This window comes from Alligator sinensis, unplaced genomic scaffold (assembly GCF_000455745.1).
Source record: "Alligator sinensis unplaced genomic scaffold, ASM45574v1 scaffold859_1, whole genome shotgun sequence".
Classification (NCBI taxonomy): Eukaryota; Metazoa; Chordata; order Crocodylia; family Alligatoridae; genus Alligator; species Alligator sinensis.
Genome location: NW_005842656.1, coordinates 207,112 through 229,308, shown reverse-complemented (window position 1 = coordinate 229,308; position 22,197 = coordinate 207,112). Strand labels below are relative to the sequence as shown.

General features: G+C 60.1%; 1 protein-coding gene across 1 annotated transcript in view; it reads right to left on the bottom strand.

Moving 5' to 3' along the window:
- HPSE2 (heparanase 2 (inactive)) overlaps positions 1 to 22,197 on the bottom strand; it is a 118,300-nt gene that overhangs the window by 21,998 nt on the left and 74,105 nt on the right. The window contains exons 3-4 of the mRNA XM_006033733.2: positions 6,943 to 7,116; positions 6,492 to 6,663 (exon numbers count right to left, since the gene is read on the bottom strand). Coding sequence (XP_006033795.1) covers positions 6,492 to 6,663; positions 6,943 to 7,116 — 346 coding nt within the window. The remainder of the gene's footprint in view (positions 1 to 6,491; positions 6,664 to 6,942; positions 7,117 to 22,197) is intronic.

Below are 22,197 nucleotides of genomic sequence, written 5' to 3'. Positions count from 1 at the left end.
GAATCGTCCACCCAGCCCGTCTCGCTGCCCTCGGCTCCCACCCATCTCCCTCCCTTTGCTCCCTGGGTGCCTATGCAAAAGCCCTCCCAGGTCCTGCCCCCGGAGCAGCGACGCAGGGGAAGTCCTGCTCTGCCCCCGAAGCCGCAGGCTGGAGCGCGACCCGTTGCGCTGCAGGGCTGGCTCCTGCGCGGTGCGAGGGACCACAGCTCGCTCCATGCAGATGGCAGCGCCCGACGCCACCGAGTCCCCGTGCAGCACGTGCGCAAGGCGAGCAGCAGAGGCTCGTAAGGGGACCAGGAGGGCAGACTTTCACGGCGCTGAATGAAATAAGCTCTCGCAGCAAAGGGACATGCCTCTGCCACCATAACTGTACCGGTTGGACACTGCTACACTCACGCTCTCAAACCTTTTAAATACCAACCTGTCCTCAGTGCTACACAGATAAACCGACACCACTACAAACACGCAGAAGGGAGCAGGAGCAGCCCCGAGCACCATCCTTTCGTGTGCTGCTACTGAGCACAAGCACGACGAGCCTGCTATTTGCTCCCCGGGTCTGACAGAGGCTGTATGCAGCTGCAGATAGCCTAACCAATCCCTGGACGTCACTCCTGTCACAAAAATGCTGCTGCAGGAGGATGGAGATCAGTTATCAGCAACTCGTGTCCAGCGCGGGGAGGTCAGAGCTGACAGCTAAATCCATACCGCGATGCACAAGCTGATACTGGCACGTCCGGATAGCTGCATGCTCCAAACCGCACCAGTTTGAGAGCTGCGGAGCTGCTGAGAAATCAGACAGACCGCATCATTTATCCTGGGGGAGCGGGACGTTTATTTTGCATCTATGAAAGTTTAATTGAGCAGGCCATCCACACAACGGCTCCCCGGATCAGGGCATTCAGGTGCACCCCTGAAAGGCAAGGGGTAACCCGGAGTGCAGCGGCTTCTGTCTCCAAGTCGCAAACCTGCTACACCGAAGCCGGGATCTCGGAGGGAACAGCTGTAAACAGTGATAAGGGGGCTCGATGCCTGGCAAAGGGAGTGATAAGAGGAGCTGAGATATGAAGAGCAACTCTCCAAAGCCAAAGTTGGAGAGATGAATGATGGGGGCTGGCTTGTGAGCCAAGGGATGGCTGGACATGCACATGCCTGTTGTCTGCTTCCCTCTTTTCAGACGTGCTTTCCTTTAGGATGCTTCGCTCCAGACAGATGATACTGGATAATACCGAGAGCTCCTGGGGGGAGGAGAACTGCAGGGTCAGAGCCCACATTAGACCCGCTGGGATAGTCGCAGCGAGTGCCGGAGGATGGCAGCTCACAGCTCAGTGGGGAACTCATGCGCTTGCAAAGCCAGAAAGACGGCTCCAGGCTGGAGATCTGTGGCACCGGTGAGGTCCACGGTGCCGACAGCCTGGGGCAGAGAGAGGCCAGTGGGCCACAGCTCACCTGTGCATGATCTCCAGGTGAGCAGCTGCACGCCTGCAGCGGCTCAGAGACGATGCGTTCGTTAGCCCTGGCCCAGGCTGGGTTCGTGCAGTGCACGTCTGAGGCCAGATTCCCAAGGAAGGATTTCCTCCCAGGGCAAGGGGTCGCCAGGGGTGTGTGGGCACGTGCTGGGCTGGTGCTGCGGAGGCACGCGGGTGTGTTCCTGTGTCCCCCCAGGGCCGGGTGCATTGCACATACAGCCACTCAATTCGTGCACGGCAGTGAAGGCTCAGAGAGGTTGATCACAGAATCACAGAAAATGTGTGTGGGAAGAGACCTTGGGAGGTCACATCCATCCAACCCCCGCTCAGAGCAGGACCAGCCCCAACTGCATCATCCCAGCCCAGGCTTTGTCTACCTGGGCCTTAAACACCTCCGAGGATGGAGACTGCACCACCGCTCTGGGGAGCCTGTCCCAGTGCTTCACCCCCACGGTGAGAAAGTTTTCCCTCATATCCAACCTCAGCTTCCCTTTTTTACGGTCTCTTAAGGCTGTGCTGGAGCTGGGCTGCTCAGCAGGACTGGCCAGAAACCACGGTAGGAACTCATGACGGGCGGCCGCGCTCCCTCGGTCGCTACAAGAGGCGAGTCTTGCAGCAGCTGCAGTTGTGCCCTCCGCGCCCTAGTCACGTACCGCCTGGTTTTATCAGTCGAGATGTCTATTTTGAATCCTCTCCTTGCCAAGTCCAGGCGCCCGCAGCTCGCCGCGCTTCCTCCCAGTGAGTTCGAACTGTTATTCTGCAGTGGTTCAGCTACTGGCGGTCAGGTTTGGAATCAGCACTATTGCTCGCTTTCATCAGGTCACTCCACAGTCAGCGATGCCCGCTCCTCCTAAGGGCCTTGTCGGTGCCCGCACTCACCTGTAACTCAGCGCAGCCAGGCCTCGGGACGTCCAAGCCCACGAGGGGTCACAGCAAGGCTGCGTGGCTTCCAGCCTGGGAGAGTCGAGCTTTTCCAGGCTTCTCTCTGCAACCCCAGGGCTGGAAACTGAGGCTTTTGCAAGCTGGAAGCTGACTCCCACGTCCACACACGACTCCTGGAGATGAGGCTGGGGTCGAGACCACCGGCAGCACACGTGTGGCCGTAAGCACACAACTAGTCTTAGACAGAACAAACTTGGTTTCATGGAAGGCCCTGGTTTCCTTAAGGCAGGGCAGAGATGCACCTTTACAGACTAACTACGAACGGTTACATATGGAGAGAAAGAGAGCGCAAGGTTTTGCGAACCCAAGTTCACTCCATCAGCTGCAATGAGAGGAGGTGCAGGAAGCAGAGCGCAAGGAGAGAGCAATGGGCTGTGGCACTGCCAGGAGAGAAAAGCAAAGGTGCAGTACACCCCTAAGAGCTAAAAGGGCCACAAAAGCAAGTCCAGGTAACGAGATACGAACCCACAGTCCCCGTTTAAAACATACTTAACGCAGCCCAGTCGGGGGATGATTTCTTCTTCTAAATGGGTCTTTAGCTAGGGATTGTTTCTTCACCTGTCAGCAGCTACTTAATAGAGCCATGTGCTTTGAGACCACAAAAGAGCCATTCGATTTCCCCTCTTGACCCCTGCCAAACACAGACCAAAGCGCTTCCCGCTGACCCTTGCGCCGAGCCCCTCGACTTGCGTCCGGCGAACGCGTCTTCCAGACACTCCTACCGACCTGAGGGAGCGGCTGCTTCCCAGGGCGACCCTGCCGCTGATAGCCAGCACGCATGAAACTCCTGCCCCATCTCTCTGCTCAGACCCGAGGCCGCTCTCCGGCCCTTTGTGCTCTCCCTAAGCTGGCTGCTGCCGGCGATGGTAACACACTCCTCGTGCAAAGCCCCCCCCGTTTCAGGGCACTTGGACACGTTACGAGTGACTCCGGTAACGCTGGATTGTCTCACCAGGGTGCATCTCCAGCTCCCTTGCTAGCACCAGTTGCAAGCGCCCGAATTGCTCCTTTGCAGAGTCTTTGCCATCACAGCCCCTGGAGCCTGAGCTCCTGCTGCGCCTGCTCCCTGATGCCAACTTCTATTGCATGCGCTCTGTCCATGGCCACGCGGGCACCTGGGGACTCCCCCGCAGCGATATCACCTTTCCTGCCTTTCTCTGGAGCCCAGAGTCAGCGGGGGCTGCGAGCCGCTGCTTTCCTGGCCTGTGCCAGGCTGACGCCGGGACCCCCAGCTGCCGGCCAGTGCCTCCACAGCCATAGCCTGTCCCTTCTCCCCCGCCTGGGCCCTGGGGTGGGAGCCTGGCCCTCCCCGGGGGCACCAGGGTTTCAGCAAAGCACACAAAGCCTTTCACACCTTCCTCAGCACCTTCCTGGCAGGGCTGGAATCTGGGGTCATTAAAGCAGCAGTAAATGGCTGACACATGTGCTGAGTTCCCTGTAGCAATTACACGCCCAGAGCACAGGGCTGTAAAACCTCCAGGTTTAACAAAGGAGCTCCGATTTCCACAGTAGCTGAACAGACCCCGCAGCCCTGCAAGCCCTGCGGCCTCCCCAGGTGCCTGTCCTCATGGTCACTGCTGGCCGGGCCGGCCCCATGGGGACGGTCCCTCTGCCGGGCTCCTGGCCCCTGACCCCACACCCTTGGCTCAGGCGTGCTCCAGCTGCTCGCCTTGCAATGACGCACACAGCTCCCCGAGCCGGGCAGCGAGATCAGGAGCCAGGGGTGGGTGGTGGAGTGGGGAATTGCCACCATTAATGACCCCAGGTGGCTCCGGAGCACCTGATCCTAGAGCCAGGTCAAGGTCGCCGTCTCCTGGAGTGCTGGCTGGCGGGCCCCGGCATGGCTGAAGCAGAGGCGATGCCCACGTTCACCCGTGGTCACGGAGGCCAGCCGGCTGTGATGGATCCGGCGGGTCTCTGTCCTCACGGGCTTCCCTCGTGTTCCTGCTCTTCTTGCCTTGACTGTGGACTGCAGCCACGTGCGACTCCACTGCCAGCTCCTGCTCTGCAGCTAGGATCGCTGCAAATTCCCAAGCAAACAGCTCCGCGCAGTCCTGGGATTCCCGTCCCCCCGCGCAGTAGGTAGCTACCATGGTCGGCTCTCCAACCGCTCAGCTGCATGAATGGGCTAATTAACACCTCATCAAACCCGCCTGCAGAAATTCCCCCTTGCACCTGCGCGCTCACACGTCTGCATCCAGGCAGCCTCCCCGCAGCCCGTCCCCGCCAGGCTTCCCCACTCGGAGGGGGAGCTGGGGACGAACTTGCCAGGGTAACACTGAGGCCTCGCGGGGCCTTTGCAGGTCTTGTCGCCTCTGCCTCCACTTCCTTGCCTGCAGCACAAGGCGGCTGCGGCGGCGAGGAGCCGTCCGGCAGCGCAGGGCGTGCGGTGCAAGCGGTGGCCTGGCTGCACGGCTGCCCTGTCTCCAGCAGCACACAGCTCCCGGGCGCTGCCACCAGGCGCTTTCCAGGTTACGGGCACAAGCTGCTGCCCCCAGGTTCACTGCTCTACCATGTCCTGGGCAGAGGAAGGCACGAGCCCATCAGCTTCCTGCCCCATCGGTCACCAAGCAGCTCTCCCTCACCCAGCTGGACAGCCCCCTGTCCACTGCTGACCCCCTCCTCGCGGCTCCCAGCCGGCCAGCATCCCAGTCGGAGGGGGAAAGCACCCCCACGCTGGTGCCTCTGTCCTGGGCCTGGCTCCGAGGCAGCGCAGCTCCTCCTGCAACATAGAGCAGCCTCAAGACGACTTTTCATTGCACCTGGCTGCCTCGGCCCCCTCCCGTCTCAGAGGGACCCCCCCCGGGGCCGGCTCAGGCGGCTTTACGGCCCCTTGGAGCTGCTGCGGCAGGGCTGAGAACCTGGCCCTCGCTCTCCGCCGGGCCCGCCGGGGGCCGCGTTAGTGTGCTGCTTACTGTCTCTGCCAGATCATTCGCACAGATGTTAGCAAGCACGAGCCCCAGCGCCGCTCCCAGCAGAGCCCGCTCCCGCCCCGGTTAGCGCTCCGCAGGGACCCCGCGCTGCTGCACAGCAATCCTGCGCGGGCCGGCTCCGCGCCTCTCGCCCACACCCCACGTCGCCTGTTCGCATCTGCCACGGCCACGGCCACGGCTCCCTGCACGGGCTATTGCAGCTCTCTCCTCTCTGACCGCTCCTGACTCCAGATTCAGGGGCAAGAAGGGATTTTCCCTCTGGTCAGACTGGTCCGGACTGGGGGAGTTTACCTTCCTCCGCAGCGGGGGCACGGCTCTGCCTGGGCTCTCTGCAGCATCTCCCCTGCTTGCCCTGGGGCAGGTCCAGGTGTGACGTCCTGTGTTGTGTCAGAGCCCAGCGGTGCCATTAGCAGGGATCGAACAGCTGTGTGACAGATGAGCCCACAGCTGGGGATGTGGGGGCATGCCCTGAGCCCTGACCCCTGCTTCAGAAGTGGGAATTTCCCTCAATTGAGCGAGATCGTTAAGTGCAACGACTGTGATAACGACCGTGCAGAAGACCATCCTCGGCTCTGTCCACGCAGCCTGTCCTATGGACGCAGCCGGGAAGCTCTTGAACAGCAAAGCCCTAAAGTCCATCACAGCACCACAGACGCTGCCCGCACCCCTATGCCCCCACGCCGACCGAACTGCCCGAGGGAGCCCAGTCCCCCAACAAGAAACAGGAAGCGGCTTCTCGGAGCCACGTGCCTCTGCCTTCCCCTCGGCAGTGAGACGCACGCGCTCCCCCTCACCTGTCCTAGCCACGACCACGGTCGTCTCGCTGGGGTCTGGGATGGGGCACCGGTGCCAGGCCCCATGCAAACACACCGGGAGACGGGCCCCTGTCTGGAGCGCTCGCTGTCCCAGGGGAAGGTGCAGGCAGCAACATGAACACAAAGCCCACAGGGCACAGCTGGACACATCTGCAACCAGCAGCGAGGGGCTGCCGGGGCCCTTAGGAGCGGTAGCCATTGTGGGCACCGCGGGCCAGGCTCTCCCAGCCAGAGACTCCCTGGTTCCCCACAGGGGTCTGTTTGGCCTCCATCAGCCTCGGCCAGGAGAGACTCCCCGTCCCCGGATGTCGCCAGGCCCACGCGGCACCACTTACCCTTCCAGGAGAGCGATGACGTTCTTCCTGGGCCTCCCGATGTTGGGTCCGTAGAGGCTGGCTCTGGAGTAGGTGCGGATCAGCTGCAGCAGGCTCCTCAGCTGGACGTAGTCCTTCCCCAGCTGGCTCCCGTTCACCGAACGCCCCATCAGAGTCCGGTAGTTGTTGGGCTCTGGGAAAACACACGCGCGCATGATGCTTGCCACTCAGATCCTCTCATAGAGGGCTTTTCCCATCACAGACTCCCTGTGTCCCCTGCCCCTGGGTCTTGTGCTTGGCCCTTTTCCCTCGCAGCCGGAGGGCAGCTGGTCGGCATGCCCTGGGTGCCCGGTGCCAGCAGACGGGGCGTTTGACTGGGATGCCACCACGTGTGTTCAGAGCCCCTCTCCGGCTCGAGGGGGCTCTCCCACCGGGGAGGTCCATCCCGGCGGACCTGGCTCGGGGCACTCACCGTTGCCCAGCTCCCAGGAGATGTTGTACTTCTTGCCGGCGCTGTACTTGAGCAGGCTGAGCGCGTTGGAGCTGTTCCAGGAGTTGTTGGGGTTGCGGCGCAGGGCGTTCAGTGCAAAGATCAGGTGAAGGCCAGAGCAGTCCGCAAAGTTATAGAGTTTGTCTAGAGACCTGGCTGGGAAGAAACAAAACCCAGGTTGTAACTCGGAGGACAGGTGTCCCTGCCCCTCTGTGGGGAGCCGGCTGCCCCCCTACTCCTGCCCTCAGGCTCTGCCCTCCACAGGGGCAATACACGCTGTCCTGCGGCACCTGCAACCAGTGTGCCCTTGGTGCCAGGAAGGCGACCGGCATCCCGGGCTGCATGGGTAGAAGCGGTGCCAGCAGATCGAGGGTATTTATCCTTCCCCTCTATTCAGCACCGGGGAGGCCACATCTGGAGTCCTGTGTCCAGCTGTGGGCCCCACGACAGAAAGGATGTGGACACGTTGGAGAGAGTCCAGCGGAGGGCAAGGAAATGGTTGTGGGCTGGGGCACAGGACTGGTGAGGAGAGGCTGGGGGACCTGGGCTGATTGAGTCAGGAGAAGAGAAGACCGAGGGGGATTGAATAGCAGCCTTCACCTCCCTGCAGGGGGGCTGCAAAGAGGATGGAGCTGGGCTGGTCTCAGACGACAGGACAAGGAGCAATGGGCTCACGTTGCAGCAAGGGAAGTTGAGGTTGGATATTGGGAAAAACTCTCACCAGGAGGGCAGTAAAGCACTGGGACAGGCTCCCCAGAGGTGGGGGAGTCTCCATCCTTGGAGGTGTTTAAGACCTGGCTAGACAAAGCCCTGGCTGGGATGATGTAGCTGAGACTGGTCCTGCTTGGAGCAGGGGGCTGGACCAGATGTGACCCCCTGAGGTCCCTTTCAACCCCAATTTTCTATGACTCCATGGAAATGGCATTACCTCCAAGGCTGTGCTAGATTCCTCACCACGGGCTGGAGCTGGACGTCTCTCCCAGCACACTGGAGAAAGGGGCGGCGCAGCCTGCCCGTGCCCTCTCCTCCATGATGCAGCCCCCACGCCTGCCACAGCTCTTTGCCAGACACGGGGAGCAGAGGGCAGGCCTCTGGGGCTCCGCGCACGTCCGGATGGTGAGGGCCATGCTGGGATGTCCTTTGCGGTGCTCACCACTCCAGCCTGCCCCCGGCACCAACGGCTCCCCCAGCCCGGGACGGCACAGAGCCCATTGCCAGGGGCAGACCCGAGCCGGAGCCTGCTGCTTGCACTACTGCAGCCCCTGCCGCCTCCCTGCCCACAGCGCCCTGCGCGTCCACCCTCCAGGACCTGGGCTGGCTTCTTCCCTGGACCCTGGCAGGGCTGGCATGGCACAGCCGTCTCTGTCCTCCCTGCCAGCACCGCACAGGAACGTCTCTTTGGGGCTCCCAGGCACTGGGGCCCAGGGCCCAGCACTGGGGCAATGCTCTCCTGCCCCGTGGAGCTGCAGCCGATGCAGGGGGAGAGCGGTGCAGTGCGGAGCCTGGTCCCGCACACCGGGGCTGGCGGAGTCTGGCTCTCCAAGCTGGACCGCGGCAGAGGGATGCGCGCATGCCCTGCACTGGGGCGCGGGGCCCAGGGCTGCAGGGCATCGCTCTGGCCTAAGTGGAAGCAGGCGCAGCTTCCCCGCAGCAGCGTCTGGAGCTGGTCAGAGCACAAAGGTGGGGTCTGGCATGGGGTCTTTCCCCGCGGGCAGCTGGGCCAGCCGCGCAGCCAGTCCCTGGAGCCCTCCCACAGCCCAGCAGAGCCTGGAAGACCCCTGCCCGCCTGCCTGTGCTGCGCCCCCGGCCCGGCCCGGCCCTTCTCAGAGCATCCTGGGGCTGGCAGGGACCGGCAAGGGGCGCAGCCCTGTGCAAACCGGCCCAGACAAACCCCGTGTCTGAGCTCCGAGCAGCACGACACAGTCACCCCTGACAGCCCCCGGCATCGCCCCTGCCCCTGGGATACAGGGGGGCCGCCGCCGCCAATGTCCCGCTGCTGTCGGGGGGCTCAGATATGCTGCAAAGATCCCGATTCTCAATCTTGCGGGTGCACCTGGTCTTCCCTGTCCCCACACAAAGCGAAGTGACCCAGCTCTGATCATCTCGCCTCTGGACGAGCGCACCGTCCACCCCTGGGCCTGGGCAACTGCGTCTCCTCTGCTGCACCAGACAACCGCCCCGCTGCCAGCTCTGCTCACCCTCCTGGCCTCCCCTGCCCACTTTCCAACAAGGGCCTCCCCTGCTGCCCCTCATGGGGGGGCGACAGCTACAAAGTCACTGCCGCCTTTAAACCCCCTCTGCCCGACGCCGACGAAATGTGCCCGCGGCCGCGCGCGCTGCCCTTCACGCCAGCCCTTCGCTGGGCTTGCGTCAGCCTCCACCTCTTGCCTCTGCCTTGTGCTTTGACGGCAGGTTTTGGGGCCACGAGCTGGTTTGAGCCTACGTTCATGCCACGCTTGGCTTGGCAGGTCCGAGTCCGTGGCTGGGACCTGGTGACAACTCCTGCAATGTGGGCTATAAATTACAACAAGAAACGCAAAGCGCTACAACTCTTGGTTCAGAAATGATACCTGTTATTAGACCAACTAAGACATTGCAAAAAATGAGCTTTTTCTGCAAGCTTTCAGGCAGAAAAAGAGATATATTTTTGCGGTTTCTTAGTTGGTCTAATAAACCAAGGGTGCTAGAGTTTTGCATTTCTTTTGTCTCCGACCAACACGGCTACCAAATACACTCCCAAATAAATGATAACAAGACATTTGTCACGGCCAAGACTGCCACGAGGGACGCTCAGCCTCCTTCCTGTGCCACCAAGGCCAACCTGCTCCAGAGAAGAGCTCTGCGGGGTTTGATGGCCCTGGTTTTCTATAATGGATACTTAGTGGAGCACATTAACCTCTGGGTCAGGTCCTTTGAATGGCTCTTCTGGTAACATAAAGGAGATGTGACTGCAGAATTTGCTGCCCAGGATGGAAAGTTATGAGAGGTTCCAGTTTAATTAAAGTAGAATGATTTTTCCTGTGCCAAAACTGCAGCTTTGCATCTTGTATAACACAGGCGTCGAACACACGGGCCAGACTCTGCAGCCCCGTCGCTGATCGATGGCGTTTTGCTGATGCCTTCTCCTCCAAGAACATCTTCCCAGTACCGAGGGGCAACACCGCCGGCGCCGTACGGGCACGCTCCCTGTGCTCACAGAGCCGGGCAACGTTGAGCCGGTGACCAGCCCCATCACCGGTACAAGAGAGAGCCCCACCTGCAACGATCAGAGCAGTGGTCCCTGTGTCTAGATCAGTGATTCTCCACCAGGGGCCCCGGCACCCTGGGGTGCTGCGAGACCCTTTTAGGGGTGCCACAGCATGCCATGCAATATTCGCACTGTCATGGTGCAAACCTGCACAGGAGGCACAAGACAAACCCAGAGATTTCAAATGGGAAGCAAAGCCATTCTGCCTGTTGTGGTCTGTGGAGTCGCTCTGGTATTTTTCCACACAAGAGCTGGCATTTTCCAAGCGGGGTCTGGAGCCCACCAAGGGGTAACCTGAGTTTAAAAAGGTCGAGAACCACAGGTCTAGATAGACATCCTGTTGTCGGCAGTGTCTGTGCGAGATGGCTCAGAGGCAGATGGAAAATGTCCGCAACCGAGCATTTGCCAAGAACCTGCCCATAGACGTTTCTTCCAAGCCCCAGATAGACGGAGTCTGGTTTCTGCTGCGAAGCACGCGGGTCTGCATGCCTCATACATGCTTATCCTGGCCGGCGAAAGGTCTTGGTGAGGTTTCCTGGTCGTATGACACAGAACTGCTAGAACGAGGGACCAAAGACTCTTTGGAGGGGACTGGGGTGAGCTAATTCAAGACACACCAGGCCGAGACACTTGCTCGTCTTACCTCGTCTAGTGGCAGCAGGGAAGTGGGGGACGCGTTCATGCCTGACACCTTGGGAAAACCCGCGGGCAGGCGCCCTGCGCTCGGTGGAAGCACTCGCGTGTATACGTCCTTCGAGAGGTGCAAGATCAAGCCCTTGATGACAAAAACAAGGCGTGCTCCCAGCCAAGGCGTGCATCAGGCTGCAACGGGATTGCCGCGGGGTCGGGGAGAGCGTGGCGATTTGAGGAATTCGCCCATGCACAACTCAGGAGGCTGGGCTGATTTTATGAAACTGCCACATCATGAACGGCCTCGGTGGCTCTTACGCCTCCCTTGTCACTGCAGGACCAGGCGCGGGAGAAGGGCGGCGGTGGAGGAGAGGGACGGAGGGACTCCACAGCCCAGGGAGAAGCCACGTGCTGGAGGAAGGGTCCCGACACCCGAGAGCCCCCGACGAACCAAAGGACAGTCGGGAACGCGGGGGAGATGAACGCCGGGAAGGTGCAAAGGCCACCGCTGTTTGCCTGCACCTCTCTGCACCTCGTGCTAGCTAAAGTGAAGAGTTGTTTTGCTGGAAACCTTTGCAAGGCCTGTGTGTCCCCGGAGCGGCCACGTGTAACCCTGCGTAGCCACAAGGCTGGGACTGCGGGACAGGATGTTCAAGCCCCTGGCGCGTCCCGGAGGACCCCGAGAGACGGGGGCAGGTGGATCATCCGGCTCCGCTTCCTCGAAAGCTGTTTGCTGTCCAGGGACGAGCGTGCGCAGGAGCCTGCCGCGCGGGCCCAACCTACGGGGACGCCGGCAGCCTGGCGAGGGCTGAGAAGGGGACGTGGACTAGGGCTTCAGGAAGGGGTTTCTGGCTCGTCTGTGCCTGACGAGGCCTGTTTGTGTCCAAAAGCTTGCAAAGAACCATTTTTCCAACTTTTTAGTAGGTCTAATAAAGGATATCACATCTACCCAAAGAACTCGCCTGCCTGCGTCCTCACACCGACACGGCTGCAACCAACAGCCCATGAGCCTTGTTTCCAGGCGTTTCTTCACTGCAGCGCTGCCGCTGCCACAGGGAGATCCTCCGTCCCCTTGGACCAGGGCACCGGCTCTCCCGGCCAGCCCCACGTCCAGCAGAGCCTGGCAGATGCCCCATCAATGATTTTCCAGCAGTCGTGACCTTGGTTCAAAGCCATGCATGCTCAGGGCTGCAGCTGGGCTTCGTCTGAAATGCTAGCGAGCGGGGGAGAGGGAGGCTGGGTTCTGCTTTCGTTCAGATAACTCGAACCAGCAATTTGTAGGAAAAATGACCCGAGCATGTCCACCGCGGAGACAAAGGAGCTGCGAGAGCTGGGACACGGTTGGGAGAGCAGCACCTCGCCCCCCCGCCAGGGAAGCGGACACCGGTTTTCTCAGCGAACATTTTGGGTGGTTTAACGAAGCCAAAACAGCGTCTAAGCCAACCGCATCGCCCGCGCGGGGACCAGGCTTTTCTGCGGAGAGGGAAGAAGGTTCCCGAGCCCTTTCTCAGACTCTTCTGAACCGTACGAGACTTTTGTGAGGCTCGTAATTGAGTTAGATTAATTTAATGTATTTATTCCACGGACCGGGCACATTATCCGATTTTGTGAGCGCTTAGGAGATCAGACACAGCTACGGTTATTTAATACTTGTTTACTTTAGTCCTCCGGGCAAGAGCTCTGCTGAGAACGATACTCTTGGACCGCTTCCCAGCCGCGTAAGAAAGATACCTCCGCACCAGCATGAGGACCACAGCCGCTCTCACTTGCGTTCCCCGCACCGAAAACTGAACCACTTGGACGACTCTCCGGCGGCCTCCTCCTTCAGCGCCTTACACAGGGACTTTGCTCGTGGTCAGCATGCTCGGCAGGGGACAAGAAGCTGCTTTTCATCTACAGACAAACGCAGCTTTAGTGCCGGGGATTTTGTCTGGATTCTCAGGTGCTCCAGAGATTTCTAGGCTCTGCAGGCTGGAAATCCCAGAGATCAAATGCCGCAGATGCACCTGCATGGCTCCCAGTCTTTTCCGGGCATTGCCCCAGCTCTCCCGTGTCCGAGCTCAACAGGAGATGGAGAAGTGACTGCGTTCACGACCCAAACCATGCTGGGCTGTCTGACAGCCCAGCAGCATCCACAAAAGGGATGCTTTTTCCTCCATGACAACTTCCTCGTGTTCGGGGGTAGCTTTAAGAGAGGGTCTCAGTTTTATTAACACTTTTGCCCCCTGTGAAATCAGTCACTCACACTTTCCGTGTCTGGAGTTTCCTTCCCCTCCACCTTCCAGGCTGCTCCGAGAGGCAGCGGTTCTCCGCCGGGCACCGTGGCACCCCGGGTGCCTCGAGCCTGCCCTGGTCTAGCCGGATGGCTGCCTGACGCACAAAACAACTACGAGCCAGGTCACGGTGCCCGCCGTTTCAGCGAAGCAGAATGGCAAGTATGAAAGTAGTATGGTTACAGCTACCTGCACGCAGATCAATCGCGAGCTGATCAGGAGCTGCAGGCACGAGTACGACGAAGTGGAAAGCACTGCAGAAACACAGACAGAAAACAGGTCTCTCTGTACATGTGGAAAGACAAAGTACAAAGGTGAGACACCAGCCGGACCGGCTGCCAAGACGACAACGGGGCACGCACGAGTCCCAGAGCATCCTCAGAGCCCGAGCAGCTTTCAGGGCTGCTCCAACACCAAGGCTGCGTAAGCAAGACTTTTTCTGGGCTTCTGCTACTTCCTTGTGTATTCAATAAATCCGCCCCCCGAGCAGCCTGAGCGACTGCATCGCGAATCGCCTTCACCCACTCCCTAAAGCCAAGTGTTAGGTGACACCTGCAACAGCACGATGTGAGCGCTGTCAGGCGTGCCGCCACGATTCACTACCTTACACCCGGGGATTTCAACGGGGAATCCACGCCGTCAAGGACAGGCAGGCCTGCTGTGGTCTTCGAGCTCCCTGCAACCAAAGGATGGCTCTGTCGTGTCTCCGTGGTCTGGAAACAAGTGAGAACTAGGAGGCGGCGTTTTCCGAGGGCGCCTCCAGTCTAGCGACGGCTGCCTGAGTCTGTCCAAGTCGGGAAGCGCTGCGTTAGGGGCAGGCCTGACCGCTCCACCCCAAGCAACTTCTCCAGCCCTGCCTGCCTGGACTCTTCTCTCTAATTCTGACTGAAGCTCGTTTTCCTGTAACAGCAGACCTCAACCTGCAAGCACTTCGGCAGGCGAGGGTCTTCCCACACACAGACGCCCGCCGCAGACTGCAGTAAGATTGCTCATGAGGGTAAAGTTACTGATACGCTCAAGTCCATGCCAAATTAGATCGGCAATCTGTGCATGTTCGCAGACTAACCTCGGAAATGGGTACACCAAGAACATCCGAAGCAAGGTCCCACCTCCGCATACATGCAAACGATGAGCTGGTGTGTGGTGCTATAAACGTTTTACTGCCTTGCGCTGGGATGATCGCATCGCCCCGAGCCACGAGGAAGAGAAGAGTCGCAGTAGGATTAGTTGCTGGCTAAAGCCCACTTCGCGCTCGGGGCAATTCGACCGCTCGCTCTTCGTCAGACGCAGCGAGCTCTCCAGGAAGCCCGTCTCTGCGCAGCTGGCAGCGTTCGCCGGGTCGCCGAGTCTCTGGGGAAGAGACGGTGTCACAGAGAATGGATCGTAACAAATGGGAGTGCTGCTCGCAGGGCACCCCCCCGCCCCGCGTGCACGCCAACGTGATCGGGGAGCTGTAAAACGGCAGGGAAAAACCCAGAATAAAACCCAAATGCAGGATAATAAAATCCATAATAAAAATACCGAACTTGGAGAGCACCGACATGGAAGCCAAGGCAGGGCTCCAGCTAGCCCAACGGCAAGGCGCCCGCCGACTGCCAAAGCCCCAGAACGAAGCTGAGATCGTTCTGCAAAGCGAGAGGCGCGGAGCAGGCCGGGGCCGTCCAGCCCCGCCGGCAGCATCGCTAGGGTCGAGCCCACCACGAGGCCGGCTGAGGGCACGTGGGAGCCACGCCAGGGCTTCCCACCGGGCTGCTGGCGCAGATGCCAGCGTGGGTTTGGGGCCTGAGGCTCCGTCCCAGACGGGACTTCCCGGGTTTGCACGGGTCTGACCCGCTCTGCGGCTCGGGGGCTGCTCACGGTCAGCCAAATGCGAGTGAACGGCTCGGCGCGATCCCTCCTCGGGCCGGCAGAGCCGGGTTGTTCGACCTCTCCGCGTTCTCACACCGCCCGCTACCAAGCCTCGAGGGCACGGCTGCGCTCTGCTCCGCTCTCTTCACTTAAAATAACAGCTCCGGCATGTTTTGCTGCGACAAACGGCTTCGCCCCTCGTCTGCCCCGGCTCCGCTTCGTCCCCACGTGGGCTGAGCCGGTGCGCTGCACGGTGTCGCTGCAGGAGACCAGGCGGGTCCTGTGCATCGCAGGGACGCTGCCAGCTGGACACGGTTATCTGTAGCTAGACAACGTCCGAGATGGTTCGAGGCCAGCTCCAGCCTCTGTGCAGCCCCCCTGCAGGGAGGTGAAGGCTGCTATTCAATCCCCCTCGCTCTTCTCTTCTCCAGATTAAATGAGCCCAGTTCCCTTGGCCTCTCCTCACCCCCAACCATTTTCGTTGCCCTCCGCTGGACTCTGTCCAATGTGTCCACATCCTTTCTGCAGTGGGGCCCACAGCTGGACACAGTATTCGTACGATCGCCTGTCTCGGCACGCGTGCAATCCAATATTTGTGCCCCGCAGAGTTCACAGGGGCCAAGCTAGTGCCCTCTGTGTCCTTGCCCGAGGGCCTAGGTCGTCCTGCTGCCCCGCCGCCAACACAGCTGCTCGTGGGGACGTCGCAGTGGGCACCTGCCCTTCCTTCCAGCTGAGAAGTAGGTACCAGGAGCCCTCCCCGCACCGGGGCCGCGGGACAGCACTGCAGGCTGGGACCTCCTTCAAACTACAGCATCTTGGAGAGGTGCGCACCACGCACTGCCGAGATGCCTGCCCATTTCGGACGGGACGGGATGGGACGGGACGGGACGCCCTCCCTACAGGCGGCTGCACCTGGCTGGCGTCCCACGGCTGAGATGACCTCTGCGAGGACGGTGTCTGCTCCTCTGCCCTCTCTGCAAGGACCCCGTGGAGCGCGAACACGTTCAAGTCTTGCCTTGACGGCCCGGAGAGAGGTGCTGCGCTACACGAGAGAGCTGCCAGAGAGTCCCGATCGCGCCAGGGCTGGCAGACGGTCTGACTCTGCTGGAAGGCACACTGCCCGGGGACACAGCTGCTGCGGAGATGTCCAGATGGAAACAGGTTTCCCCGAGCTTCGTGAGTCAGTCTGGCTTCTGTTCCCCTGCTCTGGAGCACGCCGGTCTGCCTCCGACGGACGACTGCTTTCAGCGGACGCCATCCATCGAGCTTCCAGCCCGTCACATCTCTTCGGGGCAGGTCTATGCGCAGGATTTGCCCTTCTCCTGCAGGGCTGGCCAAGCGGCAGGGGCTGGGCTGAGATCCGAGTACCTTCACCGCCTCCAGTCCCTAGTCCTGCCTCTTGTCTGGTGCTCAGAAACCACCGTCAGAGGGGTCCACGCGGGTCTCCAGGGGAGGAGGAGGCTGCTCTCAAGGGCTTGCATTGCTCTGGGGGACGGTCCTCTCCTTTTCCCTTGGGGCTGGGGGTGATGATCGCATTAGGCAGAGGAAGACTCCTTATGTACGTGCCTCCTTCTTCTGGCTGAAATGTAGAGGCCCCAAAAACACGCTCCTTGAGCACCTTCCCTGAGTCTTTTAAAGAAGGGAAAGTCTCATCTGCCCCAGAATTAAAAAAATTAGCTGCTCTCAATTGCCCCTTGGTCCTGGGACTTCTCCGGAGCACTCGACACTGTCGTCCAGGGACGTGAGCTGGGAGCATCGCGGAGTCGGGGACACGCAGCCCTGCCTGGAAGGAAGCACAGGCCGTCTGCTGTCCCGGCATCTCCTCTCCGCGCTTCTTGGACGCTCATCCACAAGCTGCGGCAGGCTCAAATCAGCGTTTGGAGAGACGAGCGAATGACTCACCACGCGGTCCCCGGAGGCCGGCTGCCGAGTGCACGGCGTCTGCAAATGGCTGCGATTCTTTGGAGCCTGCTCTCGCTGCAGGGGCTTGGGAGGTCCCTGTTGTTTCCCAGGTTTTGGGCATCAGCCACTAAGAACAAACCCAGCGCTAGGATGTGATGAAAAGCATTCCCGCCCCTGGAAGGGAACTGGTACGCGCTGCCAGCGGCCTCGGATGTGGCTGGAACACGAGCTGCCATGTGCGGACATCTCCTTCTGACTCACGGGTTATCTAACTAGCGAGCTACAGGAAGGGTGAGATTTCAGGGGGAGTTGGGCTCCTAAAGAGAGGAAGGACCCTCAGTCTCTGGCCCAGCCAGCTCCCCTCTTACGGCAAGGGCAGATCCAGAGGAGGGGGAGCAAGCCTTGGGGGGCATTGAACGGACAAAGCACAGACACCCCGAGCAAGGATCTCACCCTGCACCACTGACCTCACGTGGGGCTTTGCACTGACGCCAGAGGCCCTCGGGCCCCTTCTGCTGCTGGTTCATGGGCTCCGACAGCAAGGAAGAGGAGGGGACACATTTAAGATAAAGGAAGAGGGGACTGTAAAGCCCCAAACATAGGGCTGATTGCAAAGAGGACGGAGCTGGGCTGGTCTCAGTGGGGGCAGACGACAGGACAAGGAGCAATGGGCTCAAGCTGCAGCAAGGGAAGTTGAGGTTGGATATTAGGAAAAACTTTCTCCATAGGGGGGTGGTGAAGCACTGGGACAGGCTACACCCAGAGAGGTGGTGGGGTCTCCATCCTTGGAGGTGTTTAAGACCCAGCTAGACAAAGCCTTGGCTGGGATGATGTGGTTGGGGCTGGTCCTGCTTGGAGCGAGAGGCTGGACTAGATGCGACCTCCCGAGCTCCCTTCCAGGCCTCGTTATCTCCGATTCGGTGATCCCGTCTCAAGAAAAGGCAGGGTGCAGGGCAGGCTGCGCTGTTCAAGGCCACTCCTGGTGCCGAGAAGGCAAGGAGGAGGCAAGGAGCATGTGCATAGCAACAAAATGCAGCGCTCTGCCTCGTGGATACCTGCCGGCCAGGGCAGGGCAGGGCAGACGAGATGCAGACATCGCTGCCAGAAGTTATTAGAAGGCTGAAGAGGTGGCTTTCCGGGGCAGGAGTGGAAAGGTCAGAGTCGTTAAGTCTGGGGAGGAGATGAATCGGATGGGACATGATAGGAGGAATGATGAATGGGACAGGAGAGGTGGCCGAGTGCTGCAAGCCCCTTTTCTACGGGTAGGAGAACAGTCAGGTAGGCTGACACTGATCTACAAACCAGCCTCGAGGGCCCGCTGAACTCATTCCCTCCTTCATCCCTCGTTCGCCTCCCGCAAGCCCTCGGGAGCAGGATGGCAGCAACTTGTGCGTACGAAGAGCGCTCGGCACGCCGCTGGGACACGGCTCAGAAAGTGTCAGCACAGGGGACGATCGCAGTCCTTGCAGCGCCCCACTCCCTGCCTGCGGGGCTTGTGCAGAGTCACTCGCCGTAAGACCGAGGACAGGGAAGTCCAGGCTGAAACCACAAACGGGACGCTCGGGTCTGACATTGCACCATTAAGCTCAGCCAGGAAACAACTCAACACACTGTTGGCTTCATTTCCCTCCTCATGAGAAAGCTTTTCCTGATATCCACCCTCAACTTCCCTTGCTGCAACTTGTGCCCATTGCTCCTTGTCCTGTCATCTAAGACCAGCCCAGCTCCATCCTCTTTGCACCCCCCGGCAGGGAGGTGAAGGCTGCTATTCAATCCCCCTCGGTCTTCTCTTTTTCAGACTCAGTCAGCCCAGGTCCCTCAGCCTCTCCTCACCAGTCCTGTCCCCCAGCCCCACAACCATTTCCGTTCCCCTCTCCTGGACTTTTTTCGTTCCCCTCCGCGGGACTCTCTCCAACGTGTCCACATCCTTTCTGTAGCGGGGGCCCACAGCTGGACACAGGACTCCAGATGTGGCCTCCCCAGTGCTGAATAGAGGGGAAGAATCACTGCTTTCAATTTGCTGGCACCGCTCCTACCAATGCAGCCCAGGATGCCGGTCGCCTTCTTGGCACAAGGGCACACTGCTGGCTCCTGTCCAGCTTCTTGTCCCTTTCCCTCCCAGGTCCTTTTCTGCAGAGCTGCTGCCCAGCCCGTCACCCCCAGCCTGCACCGGTGCAGGGGATCGCTCCCTCCTTGGTGCAGCACTTTGCACTTGTCCTTGCTGAACCTTGTGAGGTTTCTTTTGGCCCAGTCCTCCAGTGTGTCCAGGTCGCTCCGAATCCTAGCTCTGCCCTCCTGTGTATCTGCTACATCCCCCAGCTTGGTGGCATCTGCAGACTTGCTGAGGGTTTTCCTGAGTAACCCATGCATCCTAGGTCCTCATGCTCTAGCATGTCCACCCCAGAGGGGAAAATCCAGGCTGTCTGGTTTTATTTCTGTGCTGTCTCTCCTTCTGCAGCTACACAGTAAAACCTTGCCATTTATAGATGCCTTCAAAGCGCCAGACACATCTGTTGGCAGGAGAGAGCCGACCGCCTGCTCCAGACAGACATCTGTTGCAGAACTCACCTGAGATGTTCACGGTCCCCGCGTAGGAGCAGGGAGGTGGCCAGGTCTCCTACAATACGGACCCTCGTGGCTACCTGCCTGGCGACCGTGTGTTAATCTGGCTCTGGGCGGACGGGGCTCCCGGGAGCGGTTCTTCGGGCCAGGTGCAGTCGTGCTGGTCCGCTGTGATGGGAAATGCTCTGGCAGAGCCTCGTCTGGCCTAACGGTGCGCCACAACGGGGCTCAAGTTCCCGCCCATCCGAAGAGCATGTGAAAGTCAGAGGAACTTGGCTTTCATCCTCCCAGCCAGCAAAGTGATGCTGTGCACAAGGCACTAATCAGACCTGGGTTTTATATCCAGCTGGAGGACAGATGGGAGATCTGGGGCTCTTCCCCAAGGATTATGCGGGGGCCTGACTCCAAAGGGGGCTGTTGTCTTGCCCCAGACCGGCTCACATACCCCGATCACGGACCCTCCGCCTCGTTCAAGTTCTTCACCCAGATTTCCCGCTCCGCTGCCGATCCAGAGGCGACGATAACGACTCTGCCATCCAGACTCGGCCCTTAATGCCACCGCGCACAACTAGCCGGCGGGGCTCGGTGTCAATCCCTCGCCAGTGAGGAACTTGGAGGATGGCCAGGGACATGGGCTCCGTTCCCAGCTGGCACCGGGCTTGGACGCCAACCATGAGGTCTGGGTTCAATATTCAGCTGTGAAGGAGTCTGGCTGACAGCCTCGTTTTGTGGAATGAAACCCAAATTGATATAATGCTTTTGATACCAGACAAGGGGCATGGCGCTGGTCCAGGCGCTGTAAAGGGCTCAGATAAAAGCCATAGGACCTGAGGTTCAAACTGCAAACGGGATCGAGTTTGGATAACAGTCAGGATTGGGCTTAATCCTCAGATGGTGAAAGGAAAGCATGATCCTGGGGCTCTGCCTCCAGCTAGAGACGAGCTGCGATGGGCAGGCCGGGATCTGCTTTCAATCCCCGCCTGGCAAAGCGCTCGTGTGTCAGTAATGGTTTCTAAGGTGGAGTGTGAATTGACAAGGAGCTTGAGATAAGGCACGAGGCCTGGGCTCGGCTCAGGCTCAGCGCGGCGCAAGGCCCCGATAATTGCTCCACGGTGCGGTTTCCATTCCCAGCTCTCGGGGACGCACAGGTCCAGGCCCAGTCCCCAGCAAAGAGCGAAGATGTCACGGCGGGAGCAGGAAGGAAAATGCTTTTCCTGTCCCACGAACATTTAAGAAATTCCTCTTCCACCTCGGGGTGAAACCAGACCTCTGCAGTCTTTCGGGAAAAAGCAGGAAGAGAGAAACCCGGCGACAAATAGCCAAGAGCTGGGTGGTCAGGGCTCCTGCCCGGCACGGGTGGCACCCCTGCGCAGGGGTGGCTCCGGGGGTACCGGTGCACGCAGACCCCCTGCGATTCCTGCTCCGCCCAAAGTTGAACCCGGCTGCCTGGCCGCGGCACCAGCATTTCGACCTAGGCAGCGCCGAGGGACTCGCTTGACTTCACGGCTCCTTGTCATCTACCCGCTCCCTTCTCAACTCTTCATCCCACACGTGTTAACGACCCTCTTGTCAATGGTCTTGATGGGCCACCAGTCAGGCCAGCCTTCGTTCTGCCACGCCGCTGTCTTTTGGCTGCTCCTCTCCTCGGCACAAAGCTCCCAGTTCACGGCCCTGCAGAGTGCTTTTAACTCTGTGCAATCAAGTCCTATTGGTTTTTGCTTCCATAGCACAGCCCCGGGCCCCCGGCCCATTAGTGTCCACTGCCCTGCACACTATGCCGACCCCCATCACCATGTCCGCTGTCTCAGCGCAGCGTGTGACGGAGCCTCCTTCATGCTCATTTAGGGAGTCAGTGCAGACGAGCCGACCCGACCTGCTGCCAGCTCACACCAGGCTTGCTGCGCAGTCGTGCGGCCGTGTGGACGAGCCCTTGCTCCACTTCTCCGGCTGGAGCTGCTCCAGGAGCTGACTGCGGGGCGGCGTGGGGCCGGGCTCACCGCACGACTGCCCCACTCCCAGGGCATTTGCTGCCTGGCCACGTGCCTCCCTCCCCCTCCTGCCCAGGGGGATCTGCCCAGAAATCCCACCTCGGACCGAAAAGCTTTCCCAATCGGCTTCCTCTGACCTGGTAGATTCTGGTGGAAAATGGCAGCTTTGGCAAATCGGGATTTCCTGACCCCAAAAATTCCCAGGGAAACCTCCAAGCAGCTCACCCCGTGGCCCAGACAGCCAGGCCCCTGGGCGGCCGCCCCAAGACGGACGGAGCGGCAAAGGCAGGGTATAATCCTGAGCTGTAATCGCTATGGAGAGCGAGGGTTTTAAATCTGATCTCCAGCGAGCAAGAATCTTGAACCGCAGCCACGGGCTCTGGGTTAAATCACCCACTGTCAAGGGCCTTTGATGACAGGCCCGGGGCAGACCCGCCGTCGTCTCATCCAAGAATCCGGAGCACATGGGCCGTCGGGTCTGTGGGGGGCAGGCCCAATCCCCAGACCTGCCGTTTTTCTCCTTTTCTTTCCCTCTCACAACGCATACGTGCACCGTGGTGTTGGCCACGGGTTGCTGCTGCGAGGACGCCTTCCCTCCCGCGCCGCGCCGCACCGCGCCGCGCCGCACCTACGCGTCCGAGCCCCGGGAACACGATCCCACATAGACCGCTGCTCCGTTGCCAGGACTTTTGCTGACAGAATGGCTGTTTTATATAGCTATAAGAGCGGCTGTAAGAGCAGCTGTCTGCAAAGCACCGAAATCTATGATGTGTGTTTCTAAATGCAG